The following is a 20,689-nucleotide window of genomic DNA, read 5'->3' on the forward strand; positions in this document are numbered from 1 at the left end:
CATGCATGCCTCATATTCTTCGTGTCCAGTCCAAAACGGCTCCCTCATGCTGCTCTTTCAGGAGGAAATTATTTTTCATTGCCCCTGAAAGAAATAGCCATTGCCAAGCACTTTCTTCTAAGTTGAGTTGCCAGATCTTTTCTAAATCCCCCAGGACCCATTTTCCTGCCCTGCTCCAGAGGAGAAATAATGAGGATTTGAGATCAGGGTCAATGAGCATCAAGGACCAAATGATCTTCTTAGCTACCTGCATGCAGCACTGAGACATTTTATATTGAATGTAATGACTTTCTAAAATAGTATATACATCACTTCCTTTCATCTAGGTTTTTTCTCCATGGCAACATTTTTACCAAGCTCATGACCATGATTTGGGAAATGCCATTTTACAACTTTCATAAATTCTTTCTTTTTTATGTCCATGTAATCTGTCACATCTTATGTATTGTGACTCTAAAATAATTACCAAGAACCACTTTGGCCACATTCTTTGTACTTGTGGTCTCTTTTGAAGAGTTTGTTTTTGTTCCACTTTTATGTAGTTGAATTATTATAGCTTTCATATAAATGTTGCCATTAAAGAGAATGTTAGGTTACCCACATACATTCCCCTTTGGCCTGTCAAACTTGAGACTCTCATGCAGGGAATAATCCTCAGGCTACATGCCACGCTGTCATACAGCAAATGGATCAATAGTGGAACAAAATTCGGTTTAATAGTGTGAATCAGTTTTTGATCATGCAGTGACTCACACGCTTTAGGTAGAACATCCTATATGGCCTGTTGCCAGACACATCACCCACAAAGAGGCTTTAGGAGTGCTGTCAAACTGACTGCTTCGATTTGACCCCTATCAAATCAACAAGTAGAGGGCGACTCCCTTCTTAATGATTCAGATCCTGACCCAAAGTAGCCAGAATTATTCCCACAGGCTTGCAGCAGGCCCTGAAGTGTCTGGTGTATGTCTGGTTGGCTTCTCTCGCTCACACCCGATGTATCATGGAATATGATGAGCCATTGATCCTATGTTTTTTTCTCCATGGAAGCACTTTCATCCTGTTTCCTGTTTCTGTGATTCTCTGATTGGTGTTTATGTTCTGCAATCTGTTTCTCATAATCTTTTGCTTTTTTCCTTCTTTTCTCTTTCCCTTTCAATTTTTTTTTTAATTTAGGAAATAATGGCGGATTATGGGATAAAGCACTTGGCAGCAGTTGAAACGCAGTAGGAAGTGCAACACCTTTGGCAGCACGAGATGCTCTGGCGATGTATAGTTCCGCATCACTCGGCACCAGATGACTGCTAGTGGTGTGACGTACTGCTGATGGATTCAAATTCTATGAGAATCCTATTTATTGTAGTCTGAATTGTTTTTGTAAGGGCGTCACGCTGCATATGCTTTCTTTGATCTTGCATTTTTTAATCTACACTTTAAAAAATATATCTGTCCTCGCCACATAACTTGCTTTGTAATGCCTAAAGTATGCCTTTTCCTCTCACTGTGTCTTCATGGGAAATTAAAGTGATACCGCAATGACTGTGACCTTTCACCAAGCCTTGAGGCTTTCTGCAATTAGCAGTTCCAGTCACATGGCTTCTGTGGAGGCTCTCACTTTGTTCTCATATACCGCTTAATTATGGGCCCTAACCTTGATAACATTTAAGTCTAACATTTAAATTTCAGTCTCCGCTTTGAAGTGAACAAGTGTCTGAATATTTTACGAAAGGGGTCCGATGCCTTTTTATTGTTAGTGATTTGTAAAGTACGTAGGAAATTCTTCTCTGTGTGCAGGCAGCTGGATAATTCGCACACTCTGGCATGCAGCCCTTATCGATGTTTTCTTTTTGTGCTTCGATGCATGCATGCTTTACATGCAAATGCCTGCTTGTATCTTGGGCATAGAGAGAAAAACAGACTGGCACACTCCCGGCGTGGGATCTCAGGGGACATCACCCCTCAGCCGTGGCACCCCCTCACCCACCAAATTGTCCTTTTCACGGAAACCAAGCAGGCCTTCAAATTGTTTTCAGATGTGAGCTTTGGGTTACAAAAATGTAGTGCGGCTTCTCTCTCTCTCTCTCTCTCTCTCTCTCTCAGAGGTTGAATTAATTTATTGCTGCATATTAAAATGCTTCAAGAGTCTCCCTGGTTTTAGATTTAATATATATGCGTGGGTGGCAATTTCCTCAAAGCTTTTTACGGTTTTGAAAGGATGCGTGTGTACGGTACGTGGAGTTAGGCCTGTTTTCTCCAATTAATGATGCATGCTATTTTGCTTTGCTGGATCTGCACAATCAGGAGACTCCTAATTAGCTGATTCATCAAAAAGAAATTTCCACATCATGAATTTATTTTTTCAGAAAAGAAATCTTCATGCATGACCATATACAGCATTTATTTTCAGGGTACTGCAAAGCATTTCACAGTCTTTCAGTCTGTAACACACCGTCTCTTATACATGCCAGGTTTTTTTTTCTTTATATCTTTGGCAAAATCACAAATTCTTTTCTGGGAAACATGTTTTTATGTAGATAGGTGCATGACTTTAAACCTTGAGCGTTTTCAAACAGTGCTCCATGTTGTGCTCCGTGTGTGTATGTGTGTGTATATATATATATATATATATATATATATATATATATATATATATATATATATATATATATATATATATATATATATATATAATAAAACATATTACACTATTATTTATTCTGTGTGACACAGTGGATGAAGTAAGGGCTGGGGGAAAGTCTTCACGTTTTTATTATTGGTTTTACCCCTAAATAACCCTTTTGTGTGAAAATAAAACTTCATTTCAGTAAGAAACCAATGCCAGTAAAGCTGAATTTAGAGCACTGTCAAAAGGAAATGGGCAGAAGAAGTGTGTTTTGGGGGTCAGTTTCTTTTTTTTATTTTCTCAGGATGTTTGTGGAGCTGCTTATTCATTCTGAGGCCAGGCTGCTGAGTGGCTGTTGATGAGCCAGGATGCACAACTGCCAGATTTTGGATGCCACACCTGACAAAGATGGAGACTATTATTTATATTTCATTGTGTTTCATTCCATTGTGTTTGTGCAGGCTGCTTCAGGTTCTGACTCAGTGTAATAGTGTTTATGAAGGATGACTCAAAGAGCATTAGCCATTCAGAGATCACTCACTGTGGCAAGGAAAATATCTATAAAACAAAAGTGTACCTCCCACTCTTATTTAGGTAATGCGTCTGTGTTTAAATGATGAAATATTTGAAAGCTTACTCATAGTTTATGGTGTTTATGATCAACTAGTCACCTGAGGAATGTATTATAATTATCAGATTAATTTGCTAGATTTTGCGAGAGACACAGTAGGTTTTATTTTTCCTACCTATTTAATTTTTCCTATTTATTTTTTAGATTTCATTGTTAGGATACTCTAGGTTTAGCTATTTTTTGTCACACACTGACATAGTCTGACCACATAGTCCATAGCAAATTGTTCTAGGAACAGAATGAAGAGTCAGTCTTGAGGAAATAACAAGGTTTTCTTTAGGCAGCAACAGTGTCTTTATAATCTTACATAAATATGAAGATCTTGCTGATGCCACAATTTATGCCAAAGTCTCACCTGAATACTGTAGACTTGTCCCTAAGAACTGCTGCTGTAATCATAAAGACTATGATACTCACACTGAACATCCTTTTCACACAATTAGCATTGTTTGACTTGATAGTGTACAGTTGTAGAAGATCCGGTATCACCCAGAAGACTCCATTTTGAGTCTGGTTTCTCTAAAGGTTTCTTCCTCATGACATCTCAGTCCCCTCTGGCTTGCTAATTAGGGATCTAAATCTAAATCTACATACAGATTTCTGTAACACTGCTTTGTAACCATGTTTAAGTTGATGATTAGAACAGTGTTGGCCTACACTAACCTGGTATATAAACATCTATTGATACCGCCATGCTCTTGCCTTAACCAAAGAACTTCTTTCATGCAGCTTCTCTTCCTCTTTCAATTCACCAATGAAAGATGACAAAGCTCAAACTCTGACAAACAAACAACAAAACCAGGGACGGCCATTAACCCAGCCGCTGTATTCTTTCCTCAGTGACCCCACAGGCCCGAGCACTGTTCACGTTAGCGCCTGGCTGCTGGCTGCACCTGTGCAGTGGACATACAACCCATTGGTCTTTATCTCATTGAGTGCTAAGAGAAGAACGGCCTAATCATTCACATATGTCCTGTCAACACGATCGTCTTTCTGAAGGGTCTCTTCACCTTCTGCAGTCCAGGGTGAAACGTCTCAGTTTCTACCTCATCTCTCTCGCTTTGCACATCCTCAGGAGCCCGAGAGCTTTGACCCCCTGAACCACGAGGCCATTCAGCAGCTCTGTCACAAGCATTTGAGATCTGGAGGAACAATCAACACCCCCCTCCTTAGTCTCACCCACAGAGAAAGAGAGAGAGAATGAGAGAAAAAGAAGAAGGGACTCTTGCTTGCAAGTCATCAGAATATATGTCAGCTCTGTAAAGCTGTGGCTCAAACCTTTGCCGTCTCTCTTGTGGCGTCCTTGCCCAGCCCACGGGTGGACTGTTTATGCAAGTGGATTTTATGCACATGATGCTTTTTCCAGACAGGCTGTGTGATGCAGAGGGCCGGAAAGAGAGAGAGAAAAGTGTCCTGTAGCTTTAATGAGAGGAAGAATATGTGGTTTAGAGTGTCACGGCTTTGCTCCCGAAGGGGCCACTGTGTGCACTGGTGTGGATGGCCATGGCATCATGGTATAAACACTCATTCCCCTCTATAAAGCCAAATATTTTGACCAGCCATCTTTCCAGTTGCTTCCTACAGAGCATGTCAAATCAACTTTAAAATTCTCAATTATGCTTAGGAAGGTGCTCATCACATCCAAATGTCTGTTGCCATACAATTTTAAAATGTTATTCCAATACTCCTTCCAGCGTGGGGACATGATTTGGGACATGGTTAATCTTCTTACCATATCCAAGCCCTTTCAGAGAGATCAGAGGAAGTAGAAAATGTGGTAATCAGGGAAATATGTTGCAATCCAAGGGGACCAATCATCTGACATCATTACAGAACAGCACTGAAGAACATCTGATTGGACTTTTCAGTCTGATTAAAGCTAGGATGTAAAGCTACTATCTGCCAAAGAATGATCAGATTTAAAGACGCCTGTGACCAATCTCCATGTAACTGTAAGTAGAGGCTATACAGAGCGCACTAAAGGGTGGCACCATCTACTTATGTACGGAACAAGGTGGATTTGTTCCTAGGTACAAAGTAAATGGTTACGTAATGACATTGCATTAGTAATGTACGACATTAGCATTGGATTTATAGTTGCTCATAACTTCCTAATGCTAAAGGAATTTGGTAAAAAAATTCATACAAACTCCTAAATGATAATTTAATCCAACACAAGCCTGATGAATTGCCTATGAGTAATAGACGACTCAGAGATGTGATTTGAAGCTAGAAAGGGAACTTCAAGGATGATTTCAATTACTATTATTATTATTATTATTATTATTATTATTATTATTATTACAGTGGTGGAAATCACAACCCTCCATTACTAAGTCTATTATATGTATTACTGAGGTTTTACAGTTATTAGTGATTTGATTGGTCACTTAAATTAACTTGGTTTAATCCAAACCTCAGTAACTCAAACACATGTCAATCTAGACATTGAACCTTCTGTTTCTGTCAGTGGATATATAATTTAGCTATATGGCTCTATTAGCTATATGATAAATAGCCAGAATATTATTCTACACATTTGAACAATGACCCTAATATTTGAGTATATTCATTAAAAATAATCATTAAAAGTAATCTGTGCTGGGGATCCATGGAATTTATTTTATATAAGTCCCAGGCTGCAAAAGATTTGATAACCAAATGTCAAAATTTTAAATAAATAAATTACAAAAAAAAAGAGATTTTTGTTAGAAGTAACTGAGGAAAGATCAATTTTGTTATAGCTTAATGTGTTAATGTTTGCAGCCCAGTGCTTGACAAATCTTTTATGAACCATATACTGTAGCATAATTTGTAGCATATTCTGTGTTAGATAAGTGACAAACAAAATATCCAGATAGCAAAATATATTTTATTATTTTGTTGTTGTCATTAAACTGTTCTGACAGTTTTACGCTATTCTGGCAGATTAAAGATTTGACTGCATTAGAGCTCATTTGCTAACAATCTGATATGTTCAAATAATTGTTACAGGAAACTGACAGTATGACTTTTGGTTCATTTTAGGTTTCTTTGACAAAGTTCAGTATCAGTTACACTGAAAATTATTAGCCACAAAGAAATGATTTCATATCCGGAGGCTGCTGGTCAAAATGGTCCTGAAGCAGGTGTAGGGTAACTGAAGCTAATATGCCTTTAATCCTGTGTTCATTTACATTTCTTGTTTTCATCAGCATAATTCTAAAGTCAAGACGGCTGCAGAACTCGGGGACTAATTGTCCACAGATGTCTTGCTGCACTGGACTGAAGACCCAGTGTTTCACACACCTATTGAAGGAGCACACACTCCAGTCTCCTGTCCTAAATTAGGATAGGATTTTCTTCTAAATTAGGGCTAAGTTTGGTTTCCTAATATTGAGTAATATTCGAGATTAACAGTCTGTATAATCATAAAGGTTTGAATAATACAACATACTTTCTTGAAAGCTTTCTCCTCTTGCTGAACTTGAGACTGCTGTTTATTAACTAACTTAGTCCAGCATTATGTCTTTCCAAAAAGTCCACGGATAATCAAGTGTTGTAGGACGGATAAATCTGTGCCACTTTTGGATATATATATATATATATAATCAACACGGTCATAGATATTATGTTAAAAGCATTAATGTAATAATTTAATTTGTGAAAGTCACGTTTATAAACCTACTACTTTACTGGACACCATGTGTGGCTGTAAGTGCATCTGTATTGTATGATACAATTTAAGCTAAATAAAATAAAAATAAATAGCTTATATAAGTTTGTCCCCATCTAACCATGCACGTGACTTTTGTTTCAGAAAAGTTCCCTACATACAGACTACATGCCTGTATAATATTAAATCTTACAAAACAAAATTATACAATTTACATCAAACATTGAACACTTGTACCAAAAAGCGAATTGCGTGCGTGTGTGTGTGTGTTTGTGTGTGTGCGTGCGTGTGTGTGTCAGCTGCAGCAGACTGGTCCCTCTGCACGGCAGAAGGTTCTGACAGTCCTCTCATTTCGCCACTTCATCTCTGAACAGCTTTTATTCGTTGCTGTTTAACCGGCTGTCTAAACAAAACACATTAGAAGGGCCACTGGCGAATATATTTAACATACTCTACGGTATATTAGTTATATTGTTGTTGTGTTTGCTATATTTAATATTCACTGATTCATTTTGACTTCTTTGTCCTAATCTAAGTGTGCTTGATCACTGATTATCCATGGCTTAAGAACAATGACTTCAAACTTCATGGGCAATTAAAATTTTTGTTTAATTTTGAATCAAATTTAAGAAAACTTTAGTTAACCGTTATTAAATTAGCCTAGTTAAGGAAGTTTAGGAAGGTCACCCACCTGAAATGAGCTAACCTTTAGACAAGACAATGCAGTTATGTTGCAGAATATTTCCCACATCACTAGAATTTTTTTTAGTTCTCATGAAAATAGTCTGGAAGCAGTCTTATCTGGAAATAGAATAGAAAACTCCTCGGCCTAGCTAAGGTATTAAACAAAAGTTCTCGAGGCACGCTATAGGTCTGTGTAGCTCAGTATTGTAGGGCAATTCAGTTTTTGTAAAAAAGCTCCTAAATTATTTTGTTATTATTCAGAAACACAGGTCAAGGGAATACCTGCATATTTAATGTCCTCCCACATGACACTATTAGGGATGTGCCCATGGATATAGTCAAAACCACATACTAAATAAACTACATCACTATACAGTAATATAATAAATAGTAGGCTATCAAATGTCCTTCTAACTTCATCTATGGTAAATACAGTGTGCCTTACTGTTTGCCAGTTTGGACGTTTCCATGGCAACCAGTGAGCATTATCATACTATTCGAACATGGGGTACAGTGTAGGCCTACTTTTGTAGGATACGTTATAGGACAGCTCCAGAAAAACCCAATCTGGAAGTACAGTGAACTTTCCATCATGTCAGCGAATATCAACTTGAGTACTTTTAGTAAGCTAAATTAAAGCCTTGAGTTTATTTTTAGTTCGTTTCATCTGAAATATTGGGCTACCATGATATTTGCTTTTGAAAATAATGTAAAATGTCCATATCGCAGTAGGCATAAATACAATACAGGCTAGCTTATCCTAACCGATAGGGCTGTGTTTGTTACTGTATTTAAACAGTTATGAAAATATTCTACAGGGTGTCCCAAAAGTCTCCATACAGAAGGGAAATTAACACTTCCAAACTTTCTCATAGTAACTTATCATAACATAACTTTCTCTCTTAGTTTATATTATATTTTTTTGCAGATAGCCTTTAAGAATGCCTTTGACAAAAGAAGAACATATTGAAATCATTCTCATGGCTGGATCAGGAAGCTGTCAGAAGGTTGCGATGGACTTTAACAGGAAACATAGCAAGCACATCACACACGACACTGCTGCCAAACTTATTAACAAATTCAAAAAGACTGGACGTGTTGCGGACCAACTGAGAGCACAATCGACATGGTGCTGGTACACATAGTCCCCTGTGCATGGAGACTTCTGGGACACCCTGTAGTTAGATTTTTTCATATAGCTCTTTTAATATTATATTAGAATATAGAAATCCAGGTCCTTTCAGAGAGCTGTACTATTAACAAATGCATGTTTAGGCCATGCAGCTGGTCTATACTGAATGCTTTTATTTCAGTATATGCTGTTTAATATCCTGGGATTTTCTATTATAATATGGACTGCAGAATTCAGTAACTAATACACTGAGTAAAATAAAACTAGCCTGTAAAGGAGAACTTGTGCTGTAAAATGATTTGTTTAAACTTGAATAATCTGGACTGCATTCAGTATCGTAATAAGGTTTAGAAAGGTGCAAAGTAAGACATTTTAGAAGGATAACACTGTCAGGAGTTGCTGCAGTGGCTGCAGAAGTTCTTGCCAGGCTTGTTGTTTACTGGCCATGTGGTCTGTCTCAAGAGCCCGGGCGCAAAGCTGCTCGTTGTGCATTGCAAATAAGGCTTTTCATGTTATGGTAAATATTGGTACATCCTTTGAGCTGTATGGGAAACGACTTAAGAGAACTTTATAATTGTGCACGTGTTGTTTCCCCCTTTTCTCCGTCTGTATTTTCAAGCTCGGCTGATCCAGTTGAATGCGCCCTCGCTTCTGTGTTTAAATGGCAATGAGAGCGCTATTAGGAGGAGGCACGTGTCCTAATGAGGTCTTTTTCAAGCCGCTGAATGGACAGAAGCACCCCGCTGCGAGCCCTGCGAGCCCTCAAGCTATTTAATCCCTCCTGGATGGGCTTAGTGTCAGGAGAGGCCAGTCTGAGGACAGAGCCCTAGTGCGCTACCGTCGCGCTCTCGAGTGCCCGTAAGCGTATAAAAGCAACAGGTCGATGTAAGACACGCACTCAGTCACAAGTCACTCTGGTAACCGCTCAGACTTTCTAATAAAGCAGTGATGGAGGACATGCTGTTTGACTTTGACCAAGATGCAACCACAGATTTCGCCTTCTGGGGCCAAATGGACCCCAACTTTCAGTTTCAGTCCCAGCTCGACTCGCTGCTGTTCGATGGCGCGGCCCTGACAGGTGAACTGTCTCCGTGGTCCTCCTTCGGGTGTCAGTCCGTGTTCCCCGACGCGCAGCTCGCTTTCCCGGAGCTGGAGTCTCGCTCCCCGCAGGCTGAGGCGGACAGCAGCGCTGCAGAGGCGGAGCAAGAGGCGCAGAAGCGGGGGAAGCTCAGGCCTCGCCGCCTCGCCTCCAGCCATCACACACACCATCAGCATCAGCATCATCACCAGCACCAGCATCAGCATCAGCACCAGCATCAGCATCAGCACCACCCGTACCGCGTCCAGCGCCACGCCGCCAACATCCGCGAGCGCAAGCGCATGCTCAGTATCAACTCTGCGTTTGAGGAGCTGCGCTGTCACGTGCCCACGTTCCCTTACGAGAAGCGACTGTCCAAGATCGACACCCTGAGGCTGGCCATCGCCTACATCGCCCTGCTCAGAGAGATCCTCGTGTCCGGCTGCGACCCCAAGGCCTATGTAGACGAGTGCATGAAGAATGGCTACAAAAATCAGACCAACGCCATCTGGAACACGAGTGGTGAGGCTTGATCCTGCGTGGTTCCAATTCATACTTATAATTCATACCCACTAATTTCTCATTCTCATTCTATAACATCATTCTGATACACTTTGAATGATAGTTAATTTTTAATTTAAAGGATTAGATCAATGTTTTCATAAATGTGTCATAAATGCGATTAACGTTTTAATCTTTTACAAGATTCAAAGATTTTACACTCATGAAGATCACAGGATTATAAGTACATATTATTCTTATGACAGAATTAGTACAAGTGCAGTTTAGTAGAAGTTTGGTTTTACTTATTTAATAAGCTGAGGGATCAGTGATCAACCCCGGACTTTTTGCTGTGTTGCAGCTGAACAAGGTTAACACTGGTTCAGATTACAGCAGCTAACACATGATGTCCACTTCTTAGGAACTGTCTGGTCCAGCCCACTATATCTGCACTTTACTTTGAAATATAATCCTTCGAATCATATTATTTTTTGCATTAATGTGGGAATCAATTTAACATTTCATGCTTGTATCATGTTTCCACAAGTCATAAGTCATAAGATATGAAAAATGTACATTTTAGTCCCACACCATTCACTCAGCCCTATTCCCTGAACACATTCACCCCTAGGAAATATACTGAACATCCTACAAGTCACAGTAAGGCAATCTCTACTGTGGATAATAATTGTTTTAATAGCAATACATGTGTAAGAAAAAAATAACTTTTTAATAAACATGATTATTTAAATACAAAATACTTTCCTTAATAGCACATGCGAGAAGTGTCAGGTGCACAGGAGTGAATGAGTGTGAAAATGGAATGTGACATTTCATATTACACATTAAAATAATATTTAAAATGATTTGTATGCATTAATATTGTTATTTGTATGTAAAAATGATTAGCAGAATTGAAACATTTCCTTTTGCTTCATTTTTAGTAAAGATCATTTTTAGTTTTAAAATTATTTTGGCTCAAAATTGCTGTTTACTGAATGTCGGATTCTTACTTTATTTAATGAGCCGTTTAGTGAAGGACATGACACACCCACGGGAAATCATGGCAAGCATGAGCTATACTATCTCCACTTAATTCTTTTTTCTTAAAAGTGCATAAGCAAATATCTGGGAGCTGATTTGATTCTAAATAAGGCTTCATCACTTAAACATTGTCAAACAGTCCTATTTATTGTTCATTATTTAAAGTATATTTGTTTTTTATTCCCATCTGTCTAATTTTTTGGCTTTTGTGCTCAGAAGCTTTGTAACACAAGTACTCTATCTGAGCTCAGTATGCAGCCTGTGTACTTTACTTAACCACATCTCAGTGCACCCTCTCATCGAGGGGAACATTTTAATGAATAACTGGCTCCTATTGTTAGTCCTGGCTTTAACAAGCCTGTGAGTGTTTCATTGGTCATTAAAATGTATCTAAAGGCTTACATTTGTCCTGCTTTTGTCTCCTTCACCTCCAGATCTGACAGCTCGTCTTTCTTGGATAAAGTGGGATTAGTTTGCGGGACAGACTCGCACGGCTCGGAGGAGAGGTCCTGCTTCCCCCCACCTCACTGGCAGCTTGGCATCATGGCACACTGACATCTGCACATTTCTCACCATGTCACACGTCTGCACTTGGCACCCGGGATGCTTTTTATATTCTAATTTGTTGTGGGCAGAGAATGAGACTCAGTGTTTTGCTGTGCCACTCCAGTTGTGTGTTAACGATGAATGAGACCAGGTTTAAACCTTGGCAGGGCAAAGACACTTGTCTCTGTGGGAGATAAGAGGACTGCTAAGAATCTTGGGGCGCCTGTTTAAGTGTTTTGTATGCGTTTCAATATGGTCGCAAGCTGAAGGCTGAGAATTTGCAGCATGCCCATTGAGCACATTTACATGAAAGAGTAGTATTGTTTTGCACTGATTACACTGAATTGAAAATTCTAACTATAAACTGTTTTAAAAAAAACTTGCTGTAACTTTAAACAATATTTATATATTTATGACCCTTACAATTATTTATTAAAACTATCTTATTTATTTGCTGTCTATTTTTCTTTGTAAGTGTGTTCTTCAAAATATTTTTCTTTTTTAAATCTGATTTTGTTCAAACCTTAATACCTCTTCCACTATTTCCCATTAAATATCTTAACAGATGCACATCTCAGTGGATGAATTTATTTCTCCGTCATTTCAAGTGATTGCAAATAAAATAGCTGAGCATGTTTTTATTATTATTTCCCTTTATAAATCCAAATCATTTTTTAAGGTTTAATGGAAAAATAATTAATGTACCGCTGAGGTAAATGTGCATTAGTACAGGTGCATGTGTTTGCATTGGCCCAGAAAAATCAGTTCCACTATCCACATTGAATTCACAGCTGTCCTGTGCTAGCACATTGCCATTCACTCACAAGACTGTGCATGCTTTAGCAATTTCCCTTTTAGTAAAGGCTAACTCGAGACCTCTGAGACTGCACTCGATCCCCTAACAGAAAGCTGGAGCATGAGGAGGGACAGGGTTTGGTCTCTGGTTAACACACACACACACATTTGTGCATAATATGATGAATGCTTATGCTTCCTAGTGCGCTTATAAAAATGAATGCAGGTGAAAAAGCTCAGTCTCAGAACACACCTGGGTTGCAGGTGAGACGTGGACTAGCTCTCTTCTCTGTCCTGTCCTGCAGGTGTGATTTCTTAGCCGTTAATGGCCCTCGGTGGAAATAATTAAGCAGGCGCATAGAAAGGTATGGGAAGTTCATTATGGTCACAGTCAAACCTAAAGCTTTAAACCAACTGCAGCTTAACTTTACAGTTCGTCTTTGGGTTTCTCCGTCCTCTTGTGGACTCTGACAGTCCTGTCTCATGGGCTTTGCTTTGTTGTAGTGTCACCTCTTGAATGCATATCATTCTCTTGACTGCATACATTCCTGCTGTTTTACACAGCCTCTGTGTCCATGCACTTACAAAATTTTGGACGGATTGTTGAGTCTCTCAGGCCTCGTCTTGAGAGTTTGGTACTTAATTTATACGTTTGGCTGACTCCTTCCTCCAGGGCGATGTGCTTAACAGGACTTCGACTCCATCTCCGGGCGCAGCAGCAGGTGTGTGATGGCTCTCTCAGTCCTAGCCATTGATCAACCTTACATTATTCCTGCTGTGCTATTGCCATAACAGAGGCTTCAATTACACCACATAGGCAGTGTGCTTCTCCGCTTACATGTTGTGTGGCCCAGGAGGATGCTGTGTGTCAAGTGTTACACGCTGTCTGAGTGATTTACACTTCTAGGTAGAGGTAGAGCTCTGTCTCCTCATTGGAGACTCTTTCTGCTGTGTGGATCAGGGTGATGATTCAGTTTTCATATCATCTGGGTAGGTAAAAATGTATTTTCTCATGTTTTTTTCTCCCATTCGGCAGTGGCAGGGCTTGCAGTAATTGGACGTAATTGATCCATGCATGATTACTCTTGTCTCCCTCTAGTGGAATGCCATGATTTGTGTTTGTTCCAAGTTGCCAGGTGCTAAAGATGTGCTGTAGCTCAAGATAGATCAAGTGTCTCATATCACCAATCAGTACGTAACTACAGTGATGATACCACAACTGAGGTGTGACCCATGTCTTGTCTTTGTCTTTTTGCAACATTGGTTAAATGAAGAAAGCATGCATTCAAAAACTTTTTAAACCCATCTCAGGAAACAATATCTCATTTTTCCAAGGTTTCTTTGCTGAAAAATAACTGCAGTTTGATCTTGAATGAGTAACAGGGATGAAAGCAACAACAGAATTAGCAAGTACACAAAATGTGTTTAAGTAACAGACTTGTGCTTTCAAAGCAATCTCATCATGATATCACAAGATTATGAAAAATAAAGAAAAACAAAACTAAGAGGTAGACTTACTTTACTTCTTCCCATGATATTCAGGAAATTTGGATGATGCAATTTTCTGTTGAACTTGTGGAATATTTTCCATAGCCTATAAAAGATGACTCATGGATGTTTCAAGCATGAGATATTAAATGGATTCGCACACAATAACAAATTTCTTAGGACTTTAATGAGTATATCCCAAGGTAAAGTGTAGTTATAGTGAGCTGGTACAGGCAAAAATGTGGTTTCAAGTGCTGTAGATTTGAATTATTTATCTGAAATACCATATCTTACTGTGAAGGACTCTTTACCTATGTTTAAAGCACTGTTTACCTTTAGTTTACATACATAATTCTAACTGTAATGTATGTATGGCACATCAATGGCACTCTAATTGTGAAATCACTCGCACCAACTGGATGAAGCTATCTTTTTTCATACTTCCTACACATAATAAATTCATCCTGCTAACTGTATCAAGTTCCTGATTGTTTATCCGTATGTGAGGTATAGTTTATTTAGTAAAAGTGATCAGTCTGCTAACGAGGGCAACAACAGGAAGCTTTCTGTACACAGAGAGGCAGGTGTGTTTACGGCATCTCCTTCAGAACCAGCATGCTTTTTATCCCATTTGAACATAATTATATTCGTCTGGAACCTTTGTCACAAAGCAAACTACAGTGTTCATTTTGTTTGCATACTGCATACAACCCTGTAACACTGTTCTTCAACTTCAACCACCAACTTCAACAACTTATAGCTGAAGAATACCATCTGATCTCGGATGGTTTGATCTCATTCAAATGAAGTAATAAGAAGAGGTACATATAGTACAAACTCCACCTCTAACCCTAGACTTTGTCATATGAATTGAATTGAATTGTTACACATTTGGAAGTGTGAAACCATGTTGAATAGAAATCTAAGTATAAAACATCAACTACTGCTTTATCTAGACAATATGTACAGCATTTATCTTTTATTACAAATAACTGAGTATGCTTATAAGCATTACCTACAGCTACACACAGGTTTTAGCTTCATTTTAGCTTCAGGAGAAAGATATATGCTATAAAGAAATAGATAAAGATATAAAAATAGTATATTATGCCACACTGATAAATGTTTATTCATACAGAACAGATTAAATGGTTTTGAATAAGTGAAATCAACATGGACCAGATCTATCATGCTTCAAGCTTAAAAATCTTAATTAATTTTATTAATCTTCACAAATCCTTGCCTTAGATACAAAGAAAAGGTCAGGTCTAATTGCTGAGGACATGCTTTCCCCATTAGTGTTTAAGATTATTAACATTTAAAAGCCTATACACGTTACTCTGTTTAAATTATTTTAGAATTTATTATGAGAACATTTCTCCCTTTAGTTGAAATCACAGATTTTGCTACATGTTTAGTTATTGACCAAGAAAAAAACATTCATATTTTATCTTAAAATCCTTTCATTTCTTTTAACAGATATTTCAAGACATAACTCTAATCAATTAGATTAGACTCCAAAAGCGTCTCTGTATGAACAAGTGCAGGATTTTGTGTACTGTCTTACTTTTGTGTACAGACTTTAGACTTACACTTGACTGTAAATGTCCGTCTTGCGTTTACACCAATCATGGACCTGTTATTCACTTGTGCCTGGCCAATCAGCAGGGTAAACAGGTCGTGTTTGCCCAGGCTCAGTGGGGGAGTCCTGGCCACCTGGTCGCACAGCGCTGTGAGCCTGAGGCTAACCTTGGCACTAGGGTCACAAGTGCATGTCTCATTAAAATATACTGCTCAGAAAAGAGTGTGTGAGAGGAGAGGGAGCTGTGTGTACATTTACTGCAGTAATGAGCTGCAGACTCCAGTCGGTGCTTCAAAGCTACTAATAACTAGAATTTCCCATTAAAGTTTAACAATGAATGAAATAATGAATGTTATGTGTTGGCAGTAGGTAGAAAATGGCTCATGGTTGGAAAAAGCTGTATGGATGACAGCGGAGGTTACTGACGGCTCTGATCTTACCACAAGCCATGTAGCCGGCAGCGAGACAGTATTACACAATGTAGAATAAAAGACATAAATATTATGCAGTGTTGAATTAAGACAGACTTTAAGATAGAAAAAAGATAGAAAAGATAAAAAGACCCTAATCCTAACCATAAATAATAAGCAAATAATTTGTAAAATTTAAATAATAAAGTGAAATAACACTCCAACAAACACTGTAAAAATTAAAAGGATCTTTAAAGTGATGCCATAAAGGAAACATTTTGGTTCCCTTGATTTTCAGTCCATGATTATTTAACATCTTTTTGTTGTTTTCATGATAAACCAAAGAATCATTTTCAATCATTTTTCCACATAACATTTATGACACTGGTTTATTTAGTTCTCTGTGAAACCAGCAAAATAGTTAAATATCCCTTAATCAAAATGTTCTTTAGGAAACTGCTCTAAAGCAAGCGTGGATCAGCAAAGTATTTCAGCGTACTGAATCAAGAACTTGGAAAAACTACTCTAGCCGAACATATGAAACTGTACAGTAGATCGACATATGGGGAAGAAAACAGTCTGTAGTTAGGCGAATCTAGTTTTCCAAAGATGAACCAGCTCAGCTTCTGTCAGACTCTCTGCTGTGATCGATCACATGCATTTATGTAAATAATTTAGCTGAAGGCGATTATTCTCCACTTCAGGTTCAAAACATATGTCTCATCTTTTGAGAGTCTGTTGCACATTAATGTGAACGTGATAACATGAAATGCCACTACAAAACAAAATATCCTTCGAAATTGTCTTATTTATGGATATGAACTAATCACTGATGGTAAGCATTAAAACATAGCTGCTTTGTATGTAAGTAATTTTATGTAACTGGACCATTTCAAATTTTAGTTATATGCCCCTGCTCTAATATAATAATATTTTTCTGGCACTTTTATTTTTAAGAATGTTTGCGATTGTTCTAGAAGAATTATTTCCCAGTTGTCAGGTAAACAAAAAATACTGATGAGTGAGACTGAGTTAAGATGATTAAAATATATGTGTGTGTTCATTCATTTATACAGTGTAAGTAACAGATATGTCTAATATATTTCCATCCTGATGCATCAGAAACAGGACTTCCTTAAAGCCAAAAACCAAATGGAAACTACCAGACACTGATCTATTACTGCTTTACAATAGTCTAGCATGCTTTAACCTGAACTTATATAAAGTGCAAATAAATGTAACTCTTAAGCATGGTACAGAATCATTTCTCACATTTCTTTAATCTTTTTCTCTTTTTTTGAGTAAAGAATTGCAGGCTTGGCCTGTCAGAGCCCAATCCAGAGTGTGTGATGGAAGCGTTCTGGCCCATTTGCTTCACCTCAGCTGAAATCAAAGCGAGCAGCGGCAGCAGTGTTCTGGGGCCCCTGGCACCCTGGAGAGAAGCCACGCAAAGCCTCCATGATCCAGCCCTGACAGCACACACAGCGGTTGAAGCCTGCATCATATTAAACAAACCTAAATGCTTCAAGCTGTTACACACTCCCTAATGCAACATTTATGAAGGACCCTTTAATGAGATTTTAAACACACCTTGTCGTGGGGGTTTAAAATGAAAATGGAGGTATGTACAAATCAGTTAAATTTCCTTGTGTATAGGTCTAGCTTATTGATTTACATTAAAAATTCTGACGAATGAAGTGGGCATGTAGGTGCTGGACAGTTATAATTTTAACACTAGAGATAAAATTAACATGTGTTATAGGGTTCTTGCATAAAATGATATCTTAACAAGTAAAGATATGAATAAAGGAAAAGTTATCTACTATAACTCATTATGAGTTCATTGTATAACAAATACAAGACCATTAAACCTATTTCTAGACATTTTTACTAATTACAGGCCTAAAATTGTCTTCTTCTATTCTGAAATTTATTACTTCAAACTGAAATGAGTAAAAATAGCTTACATAATATTATATAATACCTTAAAAATATCTATAATATACAATAGGCTTAATCATGGTGACTGTTTATATGTGCTATAATGCAAGTGATAACAGGATCCAACTTGTTTTGCGGACGTTCCATAACATTAAACATAACTTTAAACAGATAAAAACTAAAAACCTCAGAAAATAAAAATAAAAACCTCAGAAAGTATTGCTGATTTATTTAACTTTTCCTTTCTTTATTCAACGTAACCCGAGAATGTGGTGACACACACCTGGGGTTATGCCGCCAAAACGGAAACATGATGAGCAAACATCAGAAAGTCATGACGGTTCTCTGCGTTTTACCGAGAGATGGCGTTTCACTGATGATGGATCAAAGAGAGACTGGCTTGTATTTGATACCGCGACTAACACAATGGCCTGCTCCGTTTGCCAAAAACATGCAAACGACAAGAATCTCAAAAATTCATTTGTTTCAGGGACAAAAAAAATGAAACTCAAAAACGTTAAAGAACACAAAAAGTCCTGGTGCCACAAACACTGCGTCTTTACCTGCCTTGTCAACTCCGACAGTCAAGGCTCGGACCACACATCAGGAGCAGACAGCCACCAAGATGAAGAATATGTTTCATCTGAGGATGAGGGGTAATGGGAATGTGTGTGAAAAAGAGAGTAGGCTGGTTTGATTGTATGGCTTTCAGTCAGTGAAATGAATTAATTCATTATTCAAAGAAACTGAAAAAAAAAGGTAATAAATCAGTTTGTTGCTGTTGTTTTTTTTTCTTGAAAGCAAAGCAAGGACAAATTAAAAACATTTTAAATATGTTTAGTCATTGTAGTAGTAATAACTGCTTGTTTTTGCAAAAAGAGTTTCATGGACGGTAAAAAATTTTTTGGCCAGTAAATTTTCTCACGTCACTGGCCAAAGGTTAGTTTTAGGCCCTGGGTACAACACTTCAGGATGTGCTATTATTGAAAAATAATCAACTTCAGGTTTGTAACAGTAACTCAGCTTCACACTGGGCTCCTTCACACGACCCAGTCATTGACTAATTTCTAATTTCGAAATTGTAATAACAGCACACTTCCAAGTGTTTTATTCTTTAAATAAATTACATCTAGTGTCTGAGTTCAATCCTTCTCAATGCTTCACATAGGAATGTTTCTGAGATAATAACAAAGCAAATAGATGTGGGAATTGTATTATGGAATTCCTATTCCAGTTTGATTTTTTACATTCGGAATCCATTTTTATTCTTTACAAATAATTCTTCCCTTCCCATAGAGTGAACAGTACACTTTCTCTTGGGTGCTGCTCAAGCAATTCCCTTGAGTAAAGTTGATTTACGATGAACTATGTGTTACTGTCAGTGGGCTCTTGTCCTGATGCATCGAAGGGTGCGAATGAAGAGCTTGTGTATCCAAACAGCAGTGTTTGTTAGAACATGTTTACACTCTCAGTTCACCCAAGTGTGTCACATTCACACCACCTTTACAGTCTCTGCAGCAAAGCATATATTGACACTATGCTACTTGCTTGAAAGGAAAGAAAATGGCAGCAGCCTAGAGCCAGGACACTATGCTGAAAGTTTCTGTATGTTTTGGCACCACAGGATTAAACAGGTGAGTGTGACGCTGCGCACAGTAGCAGCAGCACAAGCTGATGGCAGTAACACTAATAGAGTCTGAGGTAATAGTGATGAAAAACAGCTGCTCCCAGTTTTCCTGCATCATCTGTTCATCTTGGTGTAAAGAACATATTGCATGCATAAGCTCACAAAACCAGTCCATGCACCTAATCAACAAATGTGAGATGCACTAACACACAGGGTACATCTGCCTTCACTTAGGATCAGCCAAGTTCATTTCAGGCAAGGCCTTATACATTGAACCATAGGATACATCTGGACTGTAAAACCACTGATCACATTCTACAAATCATCTCCTCTATGGATCACACCAGCTCTTCCTTCTTCATACAGCATTCATAAGCAATATCATCCTCTAATGTACACAGTACCCACCTTTGTCCTAATACATTGTTCAAGGAAACATCTATTAAAACCCTGTGAAGTGCCAGTGCCACAAAGTCACTCAATTTCTCCTGTTTCCTTTCTGTTTATTGCAGCCTGAAAGCAGCCGCCGCAGCCCTCTGCCAAAGCATATGACAGACCTCTGCAGAAAGGATTTCAGCTTATTAAAGAGTTCCAGGCCATGTGGAGCTGATTTAGAGGTGTCAGGGAGATGTAAACGCGTCATCTTAGCAGAGTGAAATATGGCATTACACATCTTTGATCTGATGTGGGTCATCTCTAGAGCCTGCCTGTCAGTTCAGGAGAACAAGAAGAATACCTATGAGGAACAGTGAGGAAATGTGTATGGTATTATACCCGCCGTCATGAGCTCATGTTCCAAAGGAGCTGCAGCATCCATATGGAGTCTCTCTGAAGCTGTAGGGGTGTTGGAGGAATGCAGGGTAGGGGAAACAGGGCTCTCTCATCTTCTGACCAAGTCTGAATGGACAGATGATGTTTAAATTACGTCTGGGATGTGGTACCTTCAAAAAGCAGG

At 38.4% G+C, this 20,689-nt stretch overlaps 1 protein-coding gene across 1 annotated transcript; it reads left to right on the forward strand.

Annotated features, from left to right (window-relative positions):
- Positions 1 to 9,281: 9,281 nt before the first annotated feature.
- Positions 9,282 to 12,342, forward strand: LOC113526168 (transcription factor 21). Its single transcript, XM_026912994.3, has 2 exons — positions 9,282 to 10,322; positions 11,780 to 12,342. The coding sequence occupies exons 1-2, from the start codon at positions 9,671 to 9,673 to the stop codon at positions 11,815 to 11,817; spliced, it is 690 nt and encodes a 229-aa protein (XP_026768795.2). The 5' UTR covers positions 9,282 to 9,670; the 3' UTR covers positions 11,818 to 12,342.
- The last annotated feature ends 8,347 nt before the right edge of the window (positions 12,343 to 20,689 follow it).

The sequence above is a fragment of the Pangasianodon hypophthalmus genome, chromosome 5 (genome assembly GCF_027358585.1).
Source record: "Pangasianodon hypophthalmus isolate fPanHyp1 chromosome 5, fPanHyp1.pri, whole genome shotgun sequence".
NCBI lineage: Eukaryota > Metazoa > Chordata > Actinopteri > Siluriformes > Pangasiidae > Pangasianodon > Pangasianodon hypophthalmus.

Bases quoted from the DNA above. Each gene is read 5' to 3' on its own strand.
- LOC113526168 (XM_026912994.3), top strand. From the start codon at position 9,671: ATGGAGGACATGCTGTTTGACTTTGACCAAGATGCAACCACAGATTTC. The intron at 10,323-11,779 runs GTGAGGCTTGAT...CTTCACCTCCAG, and splicing joins CGCCATCTGGAACACGAGTG to ATCTGACAGCTCGTCTTTCT.